Source organism: Anguilla rostrata, chromosome 5, assembly GCF_018555375.3.
Source record: "Anguilla rostrata isolate EN2019 chromosome 5, ASM1855537v3, whole genome shotgun sequence".
Lineage (NCBI taxonomy): Eukaryota > Metazoa > Chordata > Actinopteri > Anguilliformes > Anguillidae > Anguilla > Anguilla rostrata.
The window spans coordinates 52,445,067-52,465,897 of record NC_057937.1 but is presented as its reverse complement, the minus strand read 5'-3'; the positions used below and the strand labels follow the sequence as shown (position 1 = coordinate 52,465,897).

The 20,831-nt window shown below is 41.4% G+C and overlaps 2 protein-coding genes across 2 annotated transcripts in view; both read right to left on the bottom strand.

Annotated features, from left to right (window-relative positions):
- Nucleotides 1-11,185, bottom strand: part of LOC135255654 (N-acetyl-beta-glucosaminyl-glycoprotein 4-beta-N-acetylgalactosaminyltransferase 1-like) — an 80,494-nt gene extending 69,309 nt beyond the window's left edge. The window contains exons 1-2 of the mRNA XM_064337116.1: nt 9,768-11,185; nt 9,285-9,502 (exon numbers count right to left, since the gene is read on the bottom strand). Coding sequence (XP_064193186.1) covers nt 9,285-9,426 — 142 coding nt within the window. The 5' untranslated portion in view covers nt 9,427-9,502; nt 9,768-11,185. The remainder of the gene's footprint in view (nt 1-9,284; nt 9,503-9,767) is intronic.
- Nucleotides 11,186-14,660: 3,475 nt separating this feature from the next.
- On the bottom strand, nt 14,661-19,915 carry LOC135255653 (lysoplasmalogenase TMEM86A-like). The gene is made up of 3 exons (XM_064337115.1): nt 19,766-19,915; nt 17,401-17,665; nt 14,661-16,934 (listed from the first exon to the last, which is right to left on the bottom strand). The coding sequence occupies exons 1-3, from the start codon at nt 19,784-19,786 to the stop codon at nt 16,507-16,509; spliced, it is 714 nt and encodes a 237-aa protein (XP_064193185.1). The 5' UTR covers nt 19,787-19,915; the 3' UTR covers nt 14,661-16,506.
- Nucleotides 19,916-20,831: the final 916 nt, after the last annotated feature.

Genomic DNA, 20,831 nt, shown 5'->3' with positions numbered 1-20,831 from the left:
CTCTTCAGTGGAAACAATCACCTCAGTCTCCCTGTCCCTTTTGGGAGAAAGTGAACAGGATATGGGATATAATCACTCAGTAGTGTAGAGTAGTGCACTCAGGCATAAACATAAAAAAATGTATCTCAAAAGCACTGAAATGGGGATGGCCATGATTTGCCACAGCTTTACAACATCTGTTTATATGTGCTGCACCATAGCTCCAAAGGACTACTGACATCAAACTCATAAATGAACCATAAATCCCCTTTAAAAACACACCCTTGTCCCTCTCTTTGCTTTTGTCTACACAGAGTAGGATATCCTTGTACTCAACATATTACACTGCATTATCTACGCTACCACTCCCATGCATTGCACACCGTTGGCATATCACACTGTGCCTAATGAAGCCAGCACAAGATTATAACATGTGTCAAACACAGTTATCCCACTCCACTGCTCAGTGGCACTGCCTCGCTTTGGTGAACTGGAAACAGCGTTCTGTGACAATGCTCTTCTCTACACTGCATACTGTCTCACGGGCGTGATGATAGTACTATAACAGGCATGCACGCAAGATTGGCAACAAGAGAACTGCCTCTTCACTCACAGCAGGATTAAATGGGATGAGGTGGTAGACAGGGTGAGGAGGTTAAAATGGATGAGGCTGGGTTATGCGACTGGGAGATGACGTGTGACTGGGTTATATGGTGAAACTGTGACAGGATGAGACAGGGTGAGAGGGTTAAACTAGATGAGACTGGGTGACATGGTGAAATTGGGAGAGAATGGGGATGGAGTGTGACTGGGTTACACAGTGACTGGGTGAGACAGGGTGAGGAGGTTAAAATGGATGGGACTGGGTTATAACAAAGACCAGGTGAGTCAGGGTGAAGGGGTTAAACTCGGTGACAGGGCTAAACTGGGTTGTAGAGTAAAACTGGGCTATGAGGTGGAAATAATAGTGAAGAAAAAGTAAAACTGGGTAAAGAAGGAGGTGAAACTGTGAAAAAGCCGCAGTAAAACAGAAAATAAAAAGAAGGCAAAGAACCATTTGCACATTGTATCAGCACAGGTGCTGTACTGTAAACTCTGAGGTCCTCCATGTCACAGCTGGAAAATGTGAAGGAGCCATTTGTCGTCCCAATTAATAAGGTAAAAACATGCGAAATCAGGCTGAAATTAAATTTTCTTTCCATCTAAATTATAATTACATTCACGCTTGATTAATTCGGTATCCAAATTATGAAATTACTTTTTTAAGCATGCACCCTGCTGAAAGATATGGAAAGCTTTCTCCTAATTGAAAGTGTGCCTTTTATCACTGCAGCCTCTACAATATCAGCCAATATCTGGCTGATAAGGAAAAAGACATTAATAAAGTCAAATATATTGGGACTAGAGCTGGAATCTTTCACAGTTTTTTTAAAATGAAGTTTGAAATGACATACTGTATTTGTCGTAAATAATAAACAATCTGTCTCTCTCATAGTCAGTTATGATAAGGACTATATTCAGATTATCAAAGCCATGAGTGGTGACAGAGCAAAGGCACAAAGCTTTGGAAACAGGCCTAAGGTCAGGACAGACTTATTGTCTTCTTTCAGGTAACCATGGTGATTTAAGGATCACAGCAAGCTTCCAAAGGTGTCTCGCCCGACCTGCCTCTGTGCCTGTTCTCACAAGCTGAAAAACTCATTTTCAAATGTTCCTCAGAAAGCATGAATATTTGACAGGGTGATAATAGAGTTATAAAATTTTGCTGATTAAGGCGAATCAAACTCAGATTCAGCAAAAACAGAAATAGAAAATCTAACAGCTTTCAGGAGGAAAATCTGATTCCTGAGGATTGTCTGTCCAAAGCACTTATGAGAGAATCATACATAGCTCGCATCCTCAGACTTCTTCCCAGGGAGGTTCATGTGTATACTTAAAAAATAAAAACTAATTTCTTAATTAGTTGTCAAAGACATGTTAAAATCCTTTCACAATCCTTTCCTTAACTGAAAAGAAATGGAGATTCGCTTTGAACTCCTACTTTATAATCACCAAGAGTCCAGATTTCAGCCGTTGTGACCCCCCAATAATTCCACCTTCCAGTCTATAATATAATCAGTTAAAATCCCTTTCTAAATGAATCATTAGCCAGGGAACACATTAAAGAATATTAAAGCATTAGCTGATCTGACATTTATTCTTCACATCATGCATTGCTATTGTTGACATTCTGACAAGTGCCATTAACTCATCCATCAGTAGACATTAAACGTGTCTAATTAAGAAAGATTTGTTACAATTCAGCAGTTGTGGTTGGAATGATAACCAGCATACACAGAGGGGGCTCAGGACTAATCACATATGTACTGCCTGCTATACAATATCTACATTAAAGTGACTATAGACAGAGACCACATGCTTGGCAGTACAGACCACAAGTTAACAATAACCGACCAGTACTACAAGGATAGTGTTTCTGACTGCTAGAGATCAAAATTAGAGATGAACTGATGCGATTTTTCCTTGACCAAGTTGGATTCCAAGTACCACCTAAAACAGAGGTGTCCGATCTTATCCAAAAAGGGCCGCTGTGGGTGCAGGTTTTGGCACCCAGCACAAAGACACCTGATCCTACCCATCAAGGTCGTGATTGAAGAGCACAATTAGTTCACTATCTGAATCAGGTGTCTTAGTGCTGGGCTAAAACAAAAACGTGAACCCACACCGGCCATTTTTGGACAAGTCTGGGCACCCCTGGTCTAAAACAACGTGCCAATACCAAGTACTAATAGGCCTACCAATGGTTTATTAACAGTTTTGCACAATGTTGGGAGAAAATTCACTATCTATAGTGAATGCTAGTCTGTCCTGATCTAATGTCACGGACAGACTAGCATGACGGCATTTACTGTATTTATCATCCACACCCCGTACATATAAAATGACTTAAACTGATTCATCTGAATGTAAAATGGAGCTAGCCTACGATTGCAGTTTAACCCAACATCTTGGGTTAGCTTATGTTCTTTTAACAGAAATAAATCTATGGTTTTGCAATTGATACATGGTAAGTTTGGAGTCAGGAAGGGTATTAGCTAACAGCACAATTCATTGATAATGGCTTAGAGAAGATAAAAGAAACTTTCAGAGATAAAATCCAACTTTTTATTATCTTTCCCTTATGATCAGTTATTATGTATCAGATCGACTGCTTTGAGATTTGAGGTTTTCAAATTTCCTGAAAAGTCAAAGCATTCTAATAAACCCTCAGAAAGCCTTTTAACAGAAAAATAAAAGAAAGCAAAAGGCTGATTTAATCGAAGTGCTATACTCCCCTATGAAAATTAATTAGAAAACGTCAGAGATGAAAAGTTAGCTGAGGGAGGACTGACAGCTTTGATATAGATGCAAGATTGAAAGCCTGGCTATAGTCTGACTAACAGACTAGAGACAGTTCACATTGATGCAATTTGCACACATGCTGTATACTATACTAAGTATACCATTGAGCATCTGGTTCCTCTAATACTATACAATGTGTATATAGGCCTACTTCTCCAGCCATGGAAACTGACCAAGCATACTGATGGTAAGCTAGTATGGCAGTTAAGAAACATGGCAGGATTTTGCTTAAGGAAAGATAACATGGCACCGACTCCTTCCAAGGCCGATCACAGCAGAACAACTGGACTCACAGTAGATTATATCCGGAACTGGGCGAGTCCTGGGAAGGTGTTATCTTCTGTTTGTGTATGATTACCTGTCTAGTTGGGACAGGTCCCCTTTCCTACTACTTTAGCCTTAACAAAAACTACATTTCAACTTAAAATTCGTAAACTAGTGAACAGTAATTTCAAGGTGGAAAGGGTGATTATCTTTCAGAGAAAAAGCACAGATAACCTTCCAAATCATGGAAGTGCACCCATGTTTAAATGTACTGTAGAGTACATAAACAGTTAGTGATCTGCTTTATTACTGATATACTGCACAGCATGTAATTTCAATATGCTGACAAATAGGAAGCTAACCTACAGTATCTATCCTCAAGCACTATAAAAAAAACCAAAGATCTCTCAGTCCTGCCCTTTAAAGAGGATCTACAGCCCTGCTTTACCAGGCTCCTGACAGTGTACCCACTGATGCACAACGTTTCCTGCCACAAGGATCCTCAGAGATGACACACATCAAATGACACAGAGGAAGAACACATCCTTTTCTGCGTGAGAGATCCTGTCTGTAGCCGCTGTCTCTGATCAAGCTGTGCCCACTCGCTCTATAATAGGCCCGTATAACGTTTCCTCTCGGTCAGGCGGCCTCCCTCGCCGCGGACGCTTCGGCTGAATTGCCCACCTGTGGAGAGGATATCAGTGCCACCGTGGCCCACTCCCTCCGCCCGCTTCGCCAGCCTGCAGACAGTGGCGTCATTGACTGGCGGCTCAAGCCCTCTAAACGCGCTTTATGATGTGTGTGCAAAGCGCCAACAAGCCGCCGATCTTTACCCAAGACCCTCTCGCCTGAGAAAACTGACCAAATATTCCTGAGATAAATAATTACCGAAAAATTCCTGAGATAAGAAGCTACTAAAATATTCCTGATAAGAAGCTACCGAAATATTCCTGAGATAAGTAACCAAAATATTCCTGAGATAAGTAACCAAATATTCCTGAGATAAGAAGCTACCGAAATATTCCTGACATAAGTAACCAAATATTCCTGATAAGAAGCTACCGAAATATTCCTGAGATAAGTAATCTAAATATTCCTGAGACAAGAAGCTACCGAAATATTACTGAGATAAGTAACCAAATATTCCTAAAATAAGTAACCAAATATTCCTGAGATAAGTAACTAAAATATTGCTGAGATAAGAAGCTACCGTAATATTCCTGAGATAAGAAGCGACTGAAATATTCCTGTGATAAGTATCCAAAAATTGAGATAACAGGCCAAATATTCCTAATATAACCTACCAAAATAGTCAGTTCAATTTTATTGCTGTTAGTGCTTTTATACAAACACAAACACTGACACAAAAACAGGAAAATTGCAAAAGCCTGGGCAGCTGAACTCCCCAAAAACTACCAAGTGCAGTAAAAAATAAAATAAAAAAAATCCCAGGGGTAAGAAAAAACAATCTAACTGTGGTGAGGAAGAAAACTTGCCATTGGGAAAAAAAATCTCAAGGAACCCAGCTTTGAGGGGGAGGCCTTCCCCCAGTGGCCAGCTCGAAGCAAGTATTTCAGGTTGGGACAAATACTTCAAGGATACCAAAACATCCCTGAGAAAACGAACTATGCACATATAGCTTTTGTTTGACAAAAAAATTTTAATTAACCCCTCGGAGATGCACAAGACCTTTTTCACCTTGTTTCAACTTCCCCAAGCCTGTGAACCAATAGAAGGAGCCTAAAATCTATCTCAATTACCAGGACAGCCATGTGATCTCGTGGCAATATTTTGGATGGAGAACCCCCAAAGCTAAAAAGAAGACCAACAACCTTTTTTCTACTTAAGATGTGCAACATAAAATAATATGTGTATGAGTACTGAATGTCCAAGTTCCCAATAAATGTAATCATTAAACAAAATCAAACCTTAAGCCAAGCTCAATGTCAAAATTCATCTGTTGAGCTTAAGTCTTGGATAGATGTCTGTGGGGGTTCAAATGATTAATTCTCACAATAATTACTGTGGAACTGCACAATCTGTAGCCACTATAGCCACACTGCTATGAACAGCACTGAGGGAAATAAACTGTACTCCCGAAACAGAGCATTCTAAATAGTTACTCTTAAAGCTTATTTTCAAAAGTAATATGAAAGACATGCAAATTTGTCAATAGACACAAACACCCATAAATGCTGCCTAAGCATGTAAGAACATTGTCAAACTGGTGGTTGACAATAGCAAATTGGTCCTGTAACATACTGATGAGGTGAAACGCAAAGGCTGAAGTCATGTACTGCAGAGATTTGTGCAATGTTGCTATGACAGCAAACCATTCGAGAATGTGAGTCACTTTTTACTATTCTATGCATTTCAGCACTCATGTTTCTTTGATATTTTTTAATTAATTGTGAAATCCCAATTAAGGAAGAAAGACTACATCTTGAAGATGAATATCTAGATGGCAAAAATCCTACCCACATGCCATGTGCACACTGTGCAGCACATTGCATCATCACCTTCCATGAATACATGTCAATGACAGGTCACAGTAAACTAATGTGCCACCTTTCTGTTTGTGTGTGTGTGTGTGTGTCTGTGTGTGCCTGTTCATCATCGCCTTTCAGTGAGGCTTATGTATGTAAATGTACTTGGTCAGATTATAACCAGTCAGACAAACTGTAAATGCTCACGTCAGACATCTGCAAACTCAAGATTATATTTAGTTCCCAGTACGTATGATAATTTTGTTAAATATTAGTCTCTCCATTTACCTACAGAGCCTTTTTCATTCATTTTTAACAATTAAACAGTGTCACATTAAGTAAATATATCAAACGTGAATGCTCTCATAAGTCAAAGTCAAGGACAAAGACAAAGCTCTGAATAGCAGAAAACCCACTTGGTAGCCATGCCCCCTCTTTACACACACAAACACACACACACACATACACACACACACGTACACACATGCGTGCGCACACACACGCACATGCACACACACACACACACACACACACACACACACACACACACATACACGCACACACACACTTGCACACACACACACACACATACACACACGCACACACATGCACATACACACACACGCACACACACACGGCTCTCCATATCTCGCACGCTGGTTTCTGCCACCTTCCACAGTGTGATTCTGGTGGGAGTAGAGTGTGACGGAGGCGCTTACACAGTTTCACTCTGTTACAGGAAGAAAGGCTGCTTCGCAAGAGTATGACACAGGATTCAGCTGAATGGACTCAAAGGGCAGGCTGGAAATGAGATTTCCTAAATCAGCGCCTGGATAAAAAGGAAAGGTCTTGAGCTCTGACATGGCAAGGAATGGCACTGTGAAACCAGACTCAACTTAAAATAGAAAAGATGCACTCAGTAGAATGCAGACTTCTCCCAAGGCACAATAATCTCCCCTCGCATGAATGTGCACAGAAAATTTTGTGTCTGTCCATCTAACAGGTCAGGAGATGAGGACATTTTTAAAAAATTCTAATGGTGACGCTCGAGGAAAGGTCATGGGGTGACCAAATTCAATAATGGCTTCCAATTGAAAGTATGAATGTGCACAGCAAATTTCATGGCGATCCAGTCATTATTTTTCAGGTTAAGTTGATCACAAATTGAAAGTTTGCCTTGATGGTGGCACTAAACGAAAGGTCAATGCGTTAACAGAATCAATAGGTTTTTTCTTCTTTGGAACATGAAACAGCACAACATATTTCTGGGCAATCTGACTATTATTTTTTCCAGTTATGAATGTCATGGACGGACAGATAAACAGACAGACGGACAAACAGACAATACATAACCTCCTTGACAGAGGTAATTAAAGTTCTTTAAATAAATACAGCCGGGCAAAAAGTAATAAAATGACACCTTTCATGGGCAAACACATACCCTTCATTTTTCCAAAAATGATTGACCAGAGAGCAAGAAAGTCAAACAGAGACTGTGATATAAACAGAAAGGTCTAGTAAAAAGAGACAGAAAGAGAGAAATTGAGTAATTCCAGTCGAACAGACTTGTCATCCTCACTCTGTGTGCCGTTTTGAAGGCTAACAGGGCTTATGAGACTGTCTCTTGCAGTCTGACTGTGTCAGAAAGGGGATATCACTGAGGTGGGTCGAAGCATACATGGTGTTCAGCAGCTCTTAATTGGAATGGAACTCCCCGCAACAAAAGGCTTAGTAGACCTCTCGTTTTAATCTTTTTAATCCAGCATACGTGCCGCTCCAAGGCTCCGTGCTAGATGGCTTACCGTCTGATCTTCCCGCTCCTTGTGTAAAGTAGATCATCACTGTCTTTTGTATTTTGTGGCACATAGGTGTGTAGGGATAGTGTGGTAGAGTGAATGAGAGAGAGAAAGAGAAAGAGAAAGAGAAAGAGAAAATGAGAGAGAGAGATTGTGTTCAGGGTTCCGGAAAATGTGCTTGTTTTGAACAGTGGCCTGTGCCGCAGACAACAGCACTAAAGGATTGAATGTAGCCAGGTGTTATTTTAAAAGACTGTAAATTTAATGGTGAATTGTATAAATGCATTCACAATAGTGTTATGCTTTACTAGCTCGTCACCAGCTTATCACCAACTTTTATCACTCATTCCAGATTGCAACAGACAAAAGGTTTTTTTCATTTTATAATTTAGTAGCACCTCTATCGTTATACTTGGGAAAAGCATGTTTGCATATAATGTGAAATACAACTTGAAGATTTTGTGATAGGTTAGGCCACAATAGCCATATGGACAACCAGAGACAAATGAACAGCCCATGCTGGACAGGGAGATGAGGCCACACTCCTTTATCAAATCCAGAATAGTTCTCATACTATCTACTGACAAAATAACCTGCTGGAGTCTGGTGATTAAAGCAGTATTCGGTGATTAATATGTCAGTGTGGTGTCTTGGTTTTGTTTTAAAATAGTTCTTGTATATGTTATGCTCACAGCTTCCAAATCTCAAGACTGAAAACTATTTTCCTCTGAATGTATTTATTAATAAAACAGAGATTGTTTTTTTTAAGCATTTTCCCTGAGAGACAGCTGAATGAATGTCAGCTCAGCTGGTAAACACTGCCATCATAACATCATTGTGGTCTCTCAGAATCATGTCTGAGTGATTCTGTCTGATCAAACAGCCCGCTAGTCAAGTCTCAGTACACTGTGGGGAGAGGAGACCTTATTCCCTGACACAACCCTGGCCACCCCCAGCACATCACTGCAACAGACTGTATTCATATAACTATATAATTTTTGACTCAAAAACAGACTGAGAAATCACACTGTAAAAGTCAGATTTCCCTCACTCCAAGAGCAACACCACAGTGATTTTCACCAGATAATTTCCAACATATCTGGAAAGTGACACCCTCGGTTTACTGCCAGTGAGCCACCCCCTACTGTGCACACCGATACGAAGCTTATGTTTATTAATGAGATATATTTTCAACAAACTTGAAAAAGGCCACCCAAGGATCACGAGGCCAAATGTATTCTAACAGCGTATGAGATGATGGAGTAAAGACAAAATCGCGCATTTAAGGCCAGCAAAAAGCAGATGCCAGGTTTTGGCGACCAAAATCCAGTCAAGTATAAGACTGTTCATTGCATACCTTTCCCGTAGTTGAAGTGCAGCTTGATCGCTTTGCCTTGGTTGATGTGCAGATACGTGAACCAGATGGCGAAAGTCAGCAGAACTAGTAACAGCAGTAGCTTGAACTGCTTGCGAATCTTCTTCACTGGGAAGCGCAGCATCCTCGCGGAAGCACGAGCTCAGCCGCTGGAGACAGTGGAGAGTGGCCGCTGTACAGTTATGGCAGCTCGAGTGTTTCTGAAGCAAAACGGGAGAGATATACGTTTATTATTCATGGGGGAACTGTCACAGACACGGTAAAATGCAGTTGCGAAGAAAAAAATCTAATTTAATTGGATAAGTGTCCTAGCATCTACAGAATACAGACGGCCTCAAGTGCACTGCGTTTCAGTTACTATAATTGAGCGTGCATGCAATCTTCTTCAGATCTAGCAAGGGCATATAGCTGTTCTGCGTCTTGCTTCTGAACAGAAGAAAGGCTATTTGTTTAGGTTACACCTACCTGAATTGTCCTTCGCTCCACCCTTCAGCCATACTTGACGCTTGATGTGTAGCCACACCGTATTTCACCAAGTGTCCGTAAGTTTCACCCTTGCAAATGTTGCAGTCATATTATGCATCTGAGTGTTTACTCGCGTGTCCGTCACAGTTCGATGTTGGAATCAGCAGAGAATATCGCGGTCCAGAAAACTGTATGGCAGTTGTACTAGTGAAATAGCAGTCCGGATAATCTTGGCAAATCCGTTCTGGTGGTGACACCGTAGCGATGCTCATTAAACGACCACTAGGTTGATCATCCACTGGCATTAGCGCTTGATGTGCTCGTCAAGGTGTCAAACTTTTCTTCCGCCCGTTCTTTCCGTTATGAAAACTTGCCTCTTGAACGCAAAGGTGTTGTCAGAACTCAGACAGTGGAAATTACAAGACTATTATCCTATTTGTCTTCGGAGTCCCCGGATATCTTTGAACGCAAGAAGTGCAACCATCTTCGGGATTGCGCCTCATCCGTTTGAATTTTGGTTACTTAAATCTGGAGGGAAGCAGGTGTTTCATGCAAACTGAGATGATACTTTAATTGCAAAAATATTATCCTACAAAGACAAACTAATACTTGTCTTACAATCTTGTTAAATTTTTAAAAATTATAACACAATAGCATATTTTACATATGATGGACGCTATACATTATAATACGTATGTTTTAGTGATGTCCGGTCCTTATATCTGAAGGAGTTTACAACTTCAGTAGCCTATGTTTAAAATGCACGATGACAGGATCTTTTGTCAATTCCCGTTCTCCATGTTGTAGCCTATTACCCAGATATATTTAGCGATGATATCATAAGACGACCACACTCAAAAGATAAGGGCTCAATTGTCATCCCTGTTACCTATATCACGGACCACCAGAAAACTGCCACCCTTAAGAACTGAAACTCATATTGCAAAGCTCGAGGTCTGCCAGGTTGGGATAAGCATCCGCATCTCCTGATCCCGCTGAGGTCCATGTGTAGGCTTTATCGATGAACCGTTTTCCGTTTGTGTCGCTTTATTTTTTTTATTCATGTTTAAAAAGTCTTACGTAGGCTGCTTTCTCGTGCATACGTAGGCTGTCTCCATCAAATGGCATCATCAACAACAAACAAACAGAAAATGCACACAGGATGCTATTGTTTAGGGGTTTTCATCGGGTAGCCTATGCCATGTCCGTTGGCATTGTGTTGATTGTATTGCTGTCCGGCCCGGTTCACATAGCAACCATTGTCCTTAATTCATTAATCTTCATATGCAGTAGCGTTGCCTTCAAAATATAAAAAAGTAAGTCGTAGTCGCCCGGAATAGGACCTCAGAACAGCCCTGATCTATCTATCTCTCTCCCTCCCTTCCTCCCACTGATGTCTTTACATCTGCTCTCTCTCCATCAATAAGCATCATCACGCTGCCGAGCAACCGAACTAGGAGGAGCCGTAACGGGCAGTTTCTGTATCCAACCACCGTCTGAGCTCCCAACAAGACGCAGAAATCAACCATTGGGAGAGGCAAGTCGACCCTGGGAGTCTCATAATTCGCCCACTAGTACCCGAATTCAGGATGCAATATTAATTACGAGCTACAGTTTTCGTTGACAATACAAAACAAAATTAAATTTAATGTCACGTCGGTTGATGCAATAATTACGTTTTCTTGCTAATTACTGCGTGTTCGCTTCTCCTAGCTCTACTCTGGTCTGAAGCATAGGTGGCTGCCGGTTCCAGACAGTAACCCTCACTTTATTGCATGACTGCCTTAAACTGGAGGACTATGGTTACCTATAGCCACCCCACTATGTAGGCTATTGAGAAGTCATGATACAATTTTATCAACATTTTTAATTTAACGTCGATACTGTTTTGGGAAATTAAGTATAATGAAAATACCTTATTTTGCTGGCAACAAAAACTCTCACATTTTCCTATGACAGTCTACAGCAATTGTAGGGGATAAATAACTAGGTATATAATTCCTATAATTCCTCACGCGGTATGAGTTATAAAATACAAGCATCATTTTCTAACATTTAAAAAAAAAATACTTTTAACAACGTTCTGTAATTTCATGCCCCCAAACTACAGACAGAATTAAGTAGCCAGTCTACATTATCCTAGAAATAATTACATTAAGCCTCAATTAAAGAAATAAATAATCCCCACACTTAATCGTGAGCCGCGGGGTTCCTGTGTAGACTTTTTTTTATTTTTTTTACTCAGGACCCCCATACCTGGTCTTTATCTCCCTCTGAGCGACTGGAGCGATTGGTGGAGGCACCGCCATGAGCATGTGGCTCCGGTTCGGAAACGCTACGAGCTGTATTGCACTTTGGTGCCGCAAAGTGGCCAGTTGAGGAATTATCAAAAGCACTTGCTGTATCAAATTTGTCCAGAATCCACAGGCACTAGTGGATTTACAGATCTATGCATACAGATCCATGCATACAGATCGCTCTTCTCTTTTCATTTCTTCAGATTTTTGAATATCATAAAATATGATTATGATTATTATATTCACATGGAGATATTATTTAAGGGATCAAATCAGGCAGATGGAGCATATTAGATCATGTTAGAAGTATGGTGATCTACATAAATCCAGGTGCAATATTTGTTTCCTGAGCCTTGATGATAGAAAGGCTTTAAAATAAATGTGTTTAAAATGAAACCAACCCCTGAATGAAATCCATGCTGAATCACAGGCTCAGTGACAATGACAAAGGAAATGAGATTTCAGAGACCCGTAAAGGCATTGTAAAACAAAGCTATATGTTCTGAAAAGGTTGCTGCTGGCTTATAAAACATCTGAATGTAAATTCCAGAACATCTTGCAAATAAAGCAGGCAGGAAATGTGTTCTTCGTAAGAGCAGTGGCTCTCGGGAGATGCTGGGGTGCGTAACTGTGCCATTTCAGTCCGAGATTACATCCCTGTACCCCCCACATTCCGGCTCTCCGGCCTCCAATCAGAACAGCTGTCCCCGGGAGTGACAGGTTGACAGGTGAGTGACATGTCAGCATGTCTCTCCTGACCCGGGTAAGTGATGTATTAGTTTGTCTGTTTCCCTGCTCTAGCAAATTGCTCCGACATAACATGCCCTGGAAAGCCATGAAATCCCAGTTCAATTTTCTCCAGAAAATACCGCCAGTGCTGGACACAACGTCCCACCTAGTAAGATTTACTTGATGCCTACTTGATGATAAGGAAGTGAAACACTCGGATTGGCTACTTGATGTTGACAAGCAGTCATGTTTCAAAGGAAACCAGAGGCAAGTGCCTGCAAGTGCAAATGTGCCACCCAGAGGTCACTGAGGGGGACCCATGCAACTGCTTTACTGAGGAGCCGATTAGCTGAAGTCCTCCGGCCGTTTGCCTCCACAGTGCCCTGCTAGCAGAGCAATGACAGAGGTAAGGTTTGGACTGTGCCATTCCCGACTCCTGCAGAGACACACTGCGAGTCACATTCCCGAGACACACAGGTGTCTGAGTCTTCATTTTAAATCGTCACGTTTAGAACATGCTCCGGTGTAAGATTTAGCTACCGCATTTTTGAAAACATTTCCTTAATTTGGTGCAATGCATGGTACATATACAGTATGTGTACCGATTTATTTATTTTAAAATTTTAAATTAAGATTAAATTAAGATTTTCTGAACTGAAATAATGAATCCTCTTTGAACACTGTATTAATCTACAAATTAAACATGCCCTAACGTATGCCTTTCTATGACCTAAGTTGAGAATGTCATGAGCCAGTTTTGCTAAATACAGCATATAATTTAATATTTGTCAATTAAGCTATGAGCCTAAGCTAGTGCAAACATTCGAAAGTGGTAATAGAGCTCACTGATTGTGTTGTTTGGATTCTAACATTGTAAGAATATGAACACTTACATGAAATATATGGAGATGGAACATAAAAATCTTCCTATAAATTATACTGAATAAATAAATAAATCAGTAAATGATTATGAAAACACCTCATGTGTCCCACGCACCTATGATCCTCGTGAGTTCAGTCAAATGTATGTGCTATTAAATAATCCCCCTAACAACTGATTCAGGGTCAGTTAAACTATACTGTATTACAGATTGCATTTTTCATAAAAGACCATTTGTGGATTTAGGTTCAGTTCAAACAGGGTACGAACATAGCATGCTGGGCATCCATACAGTTTATGGCATTTATAAAGACGAAATTACATACAGTAATGTTAAATTATGCTAGATATTTACTTATTAAATACTGATGGTGATGATGATGGTGTGTGTGTGTGTGTGTGTGTGTGTGTGTGTATGTGTGTCTGTCTGTCTGCCTGTCTGTCTGTGTTATGGGTAGTCCATATTACCCTAACAGACAGTGGATTTCTCCAAGTAACAGACATCATACGGGTACTACAGGTCAAATTACAAGAGAGGAAATGAAATAGGTTTTCATTTTTGTTAGAAAAAGAACCACTTCCTGATTTTATCTTGAAGAAAATAGTCCTACTCCTGTTCGCTCTCTCACCAGGATTACACTGTCTCACTTAGAACTCAGAACTGTCCTCTACACTGTTTAGTATGGGTGCGATATTTTGCCCTCTGTTTCCCTTTGTTTTAAATGCAGTAACATAATTCACCCGCTGGTAGAGAAGGTAAACCAAACCTTACAGTGACCCAGTCTACCTGTTACAGGCAGACTTTTAACTGTGTCACTGTGCATCTATTAACCCTCCTCTCCACAAAAGTCAGGTTTATGATGGGGAAAGAAATATTGTATGTCTGTTCCTCAGTCCTCAGCTCTATAGTTGACAAAGATTTACAAAAAACTGACTGTAAAATGTGACTGCTGCCATTCTCCACAAACAACTCAGGCTGAATCGAAATCAGTTGAAATACTTGAAGTCTTTTAATTAGTCATCATTTGTATTTGTGTGTTATCAATATTATCTCTATCAGAAATCATCTCTCACAACGTCTCAGGCTGGCTTGTACCATAATGAAATAAAAATTCCATCTCTACCATGCTTCCCTTCATAATCACTTAAAAAAAGCCAGGCTGTTAAAAACCACAAAGCATAATAATGTATCATTATTTTGACAGTCAATCATGTAATCATTAATCATTTTCTGGAACAAATATCCTAAAGCTTCTTATTTAACAACAAAAGCACAGAAATCCTGATCAGTTATCATTAGCATTCATGAAGGACAGACAGGAGCGCTACATAAAATAACTGGTATTATTTCAATTGCAGTTTTCATATTCTTGTTTGAAATTGAGAGCGGCTGTTTGTAGTGAGTCATGAAGTAAAAGGGGGCGCAGGGGAGAAGGGGGCCAGGCTGATTATTTCAATATTCAATCATGGGAGCTACAGATCATTCGGATCATTCGGATATCAAATGACTATGGGGGCAGCATAGCTCAGGAGGTAAGAGCGATTGTCTGGCAGTCGGCGGGTTGCCGGTTCAAACCCCACCCTGGGCGTGTCGAAGTGTCCTTGAGCAAGACATCTTACCCCTAACTGCTCTGGCGAATGAGAGGCAGCAATTGTAAAGCGCTTTGGATAAAAGCGCTATATAAATGCAGTCCATTTACCATTTACCATTTACTAGCATAACCTGGGTTTGTTGAGAACAAACAATTGTCCCATGCTCAAGTGAGAATTGACGGCTGAGGTTAGCCTAGTCATGCTAGGAACAGTAGAGCCAGTATTTCAGTCTGTGCATCCACTGCTCTCTGTGGGCACAGTGCTCTGCCACAAGACAAACGACAGTAAACTTTGAAACACTGCTGACAAGAAAAGTGCTGAAACGAAAGAACATATGCATGCAAATGTTGAGTAAGCACTGTCTTGAAAGAATTTCAATCAGAGTGGCCAGTCACCCACAAACGCACATGAGGTTTCCGAACTGCTGAGTGTCAGCACAGTTCCACAGCAAAACTGACACCGTGTGACTGCTGTGCACGCAGTTCAGACTGCGGATGCAATAGCACAGTTACTGTGTGCTTTTTGTGTGTACAGGTTGCCACCATACAACACAGACAGTATCTGTATGCAGTACACACTGTGTTCCTGTACATGTGCATGGATCTTCATGGACACTTTCCGGGGGCGTTGCCCTGCTTGCGACCAGGACTCATGTGCTGCTGCTCCCCTCCAGTCAATATATGAGCAGTCTGTTCTCAGGCAAGCACAGAGAATATTGTCTGACCCATCTCATATTCTCCACACCGAATATCAGCTCTTACCCTCTGGCAGACGATATAGAGTACCCCAATGTAACACTCAACCGTTTTTAAAAACTCATTTGTGCCTACCTCAATTAAAATTTTAAATAATGTTGCTTGAGGCTGCAGGGGTTGTGCGATCATGGTGTTCTTATCACTGGTTGTGTAATATGTGCAATATGTGTAATTTGTGGTTGTGATTTGCTTATGTTGGTTGTTTTTTATTATTACTACAATGGAGGCAGCTATATGTGTGCAGCATTTGAGTCAAAAACCAATTTCCCCACGGGGACAATAAAGTATATTGTACGGTACTGTATGTAACACAGACTGTGCTCTATATGCCTCACAGACTGTGTACTCTATAAACACCTCTCCATCTCCATGGAATTACTGGTGTACAATATTGACAACATGTGTGGGGGGTCACAGATGTAGTCTCTATGCCTTTAACATGAGGCGTTCCATAACTTTTTAGGGAACAGGGCGAGGCCCCCACTTCATCCCCTCTTCCGCGATGCCTCTGCCTCCTGGCACTCCACAGCAGACAGGGCAATCAGCATCTGCGCGGCGTAGTAGGTCCCCATGACGATGGCGCGTGAGTTGGGCACAGGGAAGCAGAACTTGTCCACGGCGATGGTGAGGTCGGAGACGATGAAGAACCCCGCCCCCAGGCAGGCTGACAGGCGGGTCCACGTCCACAGGTCATTGGCCAGCTGAACCCCGGCCACGGCCCGCCAGCCCATGAGGCCAATCAGCGCGACGTACACGCCCACCAGGTAGGTGAATGGCCCGAACAGGCACGGGTACAGGATAATGTAGCTGAGCAGGGACAGGAAGGCCACCACCACCCCTGCCAGTGGGTTCAGGGGTCTCATCCCAAAAGCAGAGGAGTACAGGACGTGGGCGACAGCGAACATCAGCAGCCCTGAGAAATTAAAAGCACAGACAGCGGTCTTTCACTGACCCTGCGTCATGACCATGTGTGACTTACACCCATCTGCTACAAACCAAAAAGCGTGCCACTTTCACAACATACTTGTTTTCCTGGCCTTAAATTACTTTGCGTTTTTCATTTTGCTACATCCATGGTAAGATAGGGATTAAAATGAGGGAACACTGGGGCAAGTTGTTTCAAGATTATCCAAGCTTTTTTATGTCCCAATGCCCTGTGCTTGTTCATAATGCAAACTAGATACAGCATAGGACAGCGGGACATCGTCAGGCATAATGCATGTGAATATACAGCTACAGATAGCTGCAAGCACACTGATTGTCCCCGTGCAACCCTCCCCCACCCCTTTAACCGGCCTCAAACCACCGGCTGACAGGAGCGCAGCAGCCCCCATCTGAACAATGGAAAGAGCAGCCCAAACGGGCCAGACCATCCTCACCGTGACTGAAGTAGCCATCCTCCTGCCAGACCAGAAAGACGTCGCCCAGCACGGAAAAGACCAGGCCGGCCAAAATCTTGCGGGCGGCGGAGCGGGCCAGCAGGAAGCGGGTGCCGTGGGCGAGGAGGAAGGCCCACAGGCAGAGGATGGGGAGGCACTTGACCAGCGCACTGATCCAAGACGGGCTGGAGGTGGGCAGCCACAGGGCGAAGTACATGCAGATGGCCTTGAAGAAGGGCAGCAGTTTGGGGCCCTCGTTCTTCACCTGAAATAACAGCACACAAGGTCAGTTCAGCGGCAACAGAGCCGGTGCAAATGGTCTTAGGGGCTGGGCATGGAAACCGAGAGCTTATATTTTGTGATGCAGATTTAGTGGAAAATTCCTCTTGTCCAATCAGTACTAGCTCTGTCCTGTTGTGTTGTCTGGTCTGTGCAGACGAGAGCACAAAGTCCATGTTGTGTGTTGATTTTATTATCCTCAAAAAAAGGCGTACACAGTAAATCCATCAATGAGTAAAATGATATTTGGATTCCCCCCCACCTCCTCCATGCTTTACACATGACTCACCTCACCTGTTCCCATGGAAATGACAGGGAGCTCCCATTTCCATGGGAACAGGTGAGCTGAGCTATGTGTAAAGCACCATTGGACGCAACGTGCGCTGTGGGAATACTTCATTATCTGTGAGGAATTTTTTTATCTTAGTGGCACAGCATAGCATGAAAACACCACTAGCACAACATCAAAATACGTAAATAAATAATGAGGTGGTGAAGATCAATTAGTGTCCCTGTTTAGCAAGTTGACCGTGATTGGCACGAATGATTTGCGTGCCCTTTTTGTCTTGCGAAGCTGTACCCTGCATCCTGACAGCTGCTTTAACGCAATGACTATACCGCTCTTTAAAAAGACCAGTTCCTGTTCTGCTATGCTATGCTTCTGTCAAGGGATCAGCCAATTGGTTAAGAGGTTTGTTGGCTTCAGAGTACATTCTGCCTGACATGATCTTCAATTAGGCTTATTTTTGGAGTGAAAATTTGCCTTGATTTGGAGGATAAACATCGGGGTTAAATTTAAAAAAAAATGGACAGAACGATTGAAAAATAATGTAATACGAATTAATTGAAGAAATGAAGAATTAATTGAAGACATGACTAATTAAAATTATATTATGTTAGTAACAACTGCAGCTACTACCTCTGGCCTTTTTTGACAATCCAATTTAATTTCTTCAGTGTTCCAATTGTGTAGACAGGACTCCGGTTTGGGGGCTAAATCTGCAATGTGTGTAATCAAAAAGGCAAATGGCAACTAGGAAAAAAAATACACCCGGAAACAGCGAGTAATGCGGACTTTTGCATTTCCACAGCTCGGTAGTTTGCAGTAGCGCGATGCGAACTAGCGGGTTCAGCGAAAAAGACAAAAACGTGTTCGTGCAACATTGTGTTTTGTTAAAAGGACTTCTGGAAAATTTGGACTTTTGTGCTTTCTGCACAACATTTTAATCACATTTATGATGACAGTCCTAAGAATAAAATGTGTTTTGTGCTACTATTCACTTTTAAACTAAACTCAGGATCTTCTGAAGCATCTAACACCGGAGTATCTTGGTAAATGAGGTCTGCCTGTGCTCGCACTTAACACGCGAATATTGTCAGCAAATTAAACGAGGCCCGTGCCTGGATTAGGTTGCATTGAGTATACAAGTTGCATAGAAGTTGTATGCAATTTGTATCCAATAGCAGGAAAGTAAGCCGATTCGGATATAGTCCATAAAGTGCTAGATGAAACCATTTGCTTCTTTCATCTAGCACTTGCTCATATTTATGTGTTGTGGTTTTTTGAGAAAAATACAACACGTAAACTTTAAAATAAATAAACAAGCGTTAAAAAAACATATAGCCTAGCTATTGCGAACTTCAGGGTAACTGGTACAGTTCGTGCCTTAGCTGTTCACGCTTCGACTAACTTTATCGGTTGCTGGTAAGGTTCAACGCTGTAGCCTACAGCTATTTTATTCTGTACATTAGAATCAAATTAGTTAAACATAATAATAAATAACACACCTCCAAACGCAATTTACTGAGGAAAAACTGCGGAGATCTTGTTCAGATGAAAATGTTCCTTCGTACATTTCTTTCATCGGTTACATCGGGCAAACTAACAACTACCTGAATGACGTCTGCCACCATCCTGTAATAGGCTATTATTATTTACGTTATACAACACACAGAAACCCTGTATTCTGCCTCAGCCCAGGGAGATTACATAATTAATATTAATATTACACAATACAGCAAGTTAACCTGAATTTACTGAACGGGGTAGCCTATCGCAGGCGGTATCACCTGTTTGTATACTCACCACTGAGACCGGGGAAACCATTTCTGGTTTGATTCCACAGAATTCAGTTGAATGTGTTAAACTGAATGTTGCTGAGAATGCGGACGTATTTGCGTCGGGCACGAAAACTTGCCATAGGGCTTCTGGGGGCGGAGACAAACCTTCCACAGAGCGAAATCGAATAAAACAAAAAAGAGGCGTGGTCAAAATATTCTTCCAATTATGTGCAGATAATCAATAAAGTCGAAATACTTTGCAGACCTAAACGAACCTATATGTGGGAGGAGTTATTATACGATTTTAGCATAGGATGTGGTTATTTCACTGAAAGTACACTGTACTGACAAAACACTGTACTATTTTTTCAATGATATATTTAAATAAATAGACTCTTTTCTTTGCTTTTTTGGGAGTAATTTTCTTTTAGCCTTTCTTTTGTACGGAATACGATGTCACTATTCGACCCAAGATCACCACAACTTTTTTTTTAGAACACAATCAATTTTCATGAGCACCTTACATCTTGTGACACTTTATCACTAGTTATTTTTATATGTACTTGCGCAAAATGCAGTTTGTGTTTTTATGTAGTTTTAAAATTTAGGTTGTAATTTGTATAATACAGTTGTGTGTGTGTGTGTGTGTGTGTGTATTTATATGATAACATTGTAACAACCTCTTGTGCAGAACGAATTAATTAACTTTAACTTCTGGTGCATGCTCAATCGCAGTGCTTTTAGAGTGTGTGCTAAAACAATAAGCACAGCCATGTTGGGCATGTAGGCCCATGTCTTTGCAGCTGGAAAAATAAGGACCATAGGTACAGCGCCGAAAGAGTGAGAAAGTGACTGGAACCCCAAAGTTTTCAGCAGGAAGTCACCAGAACAACAAGAAGGGATATTGGTAAGTAGATCTGCCAGACGGCCACATCAGTCAACAGGGAGAGTCCACATTTAACATAACATAGAGTGAATGTACCCAGAAAGCCAAGTGTAATATTTCTTGTTTGAGTGTGTTGTGGATAAGCAATTACATGGTCTTGGTCGTTATTGTGAATACTCATATGCTCATCATGAAATTCACTAAA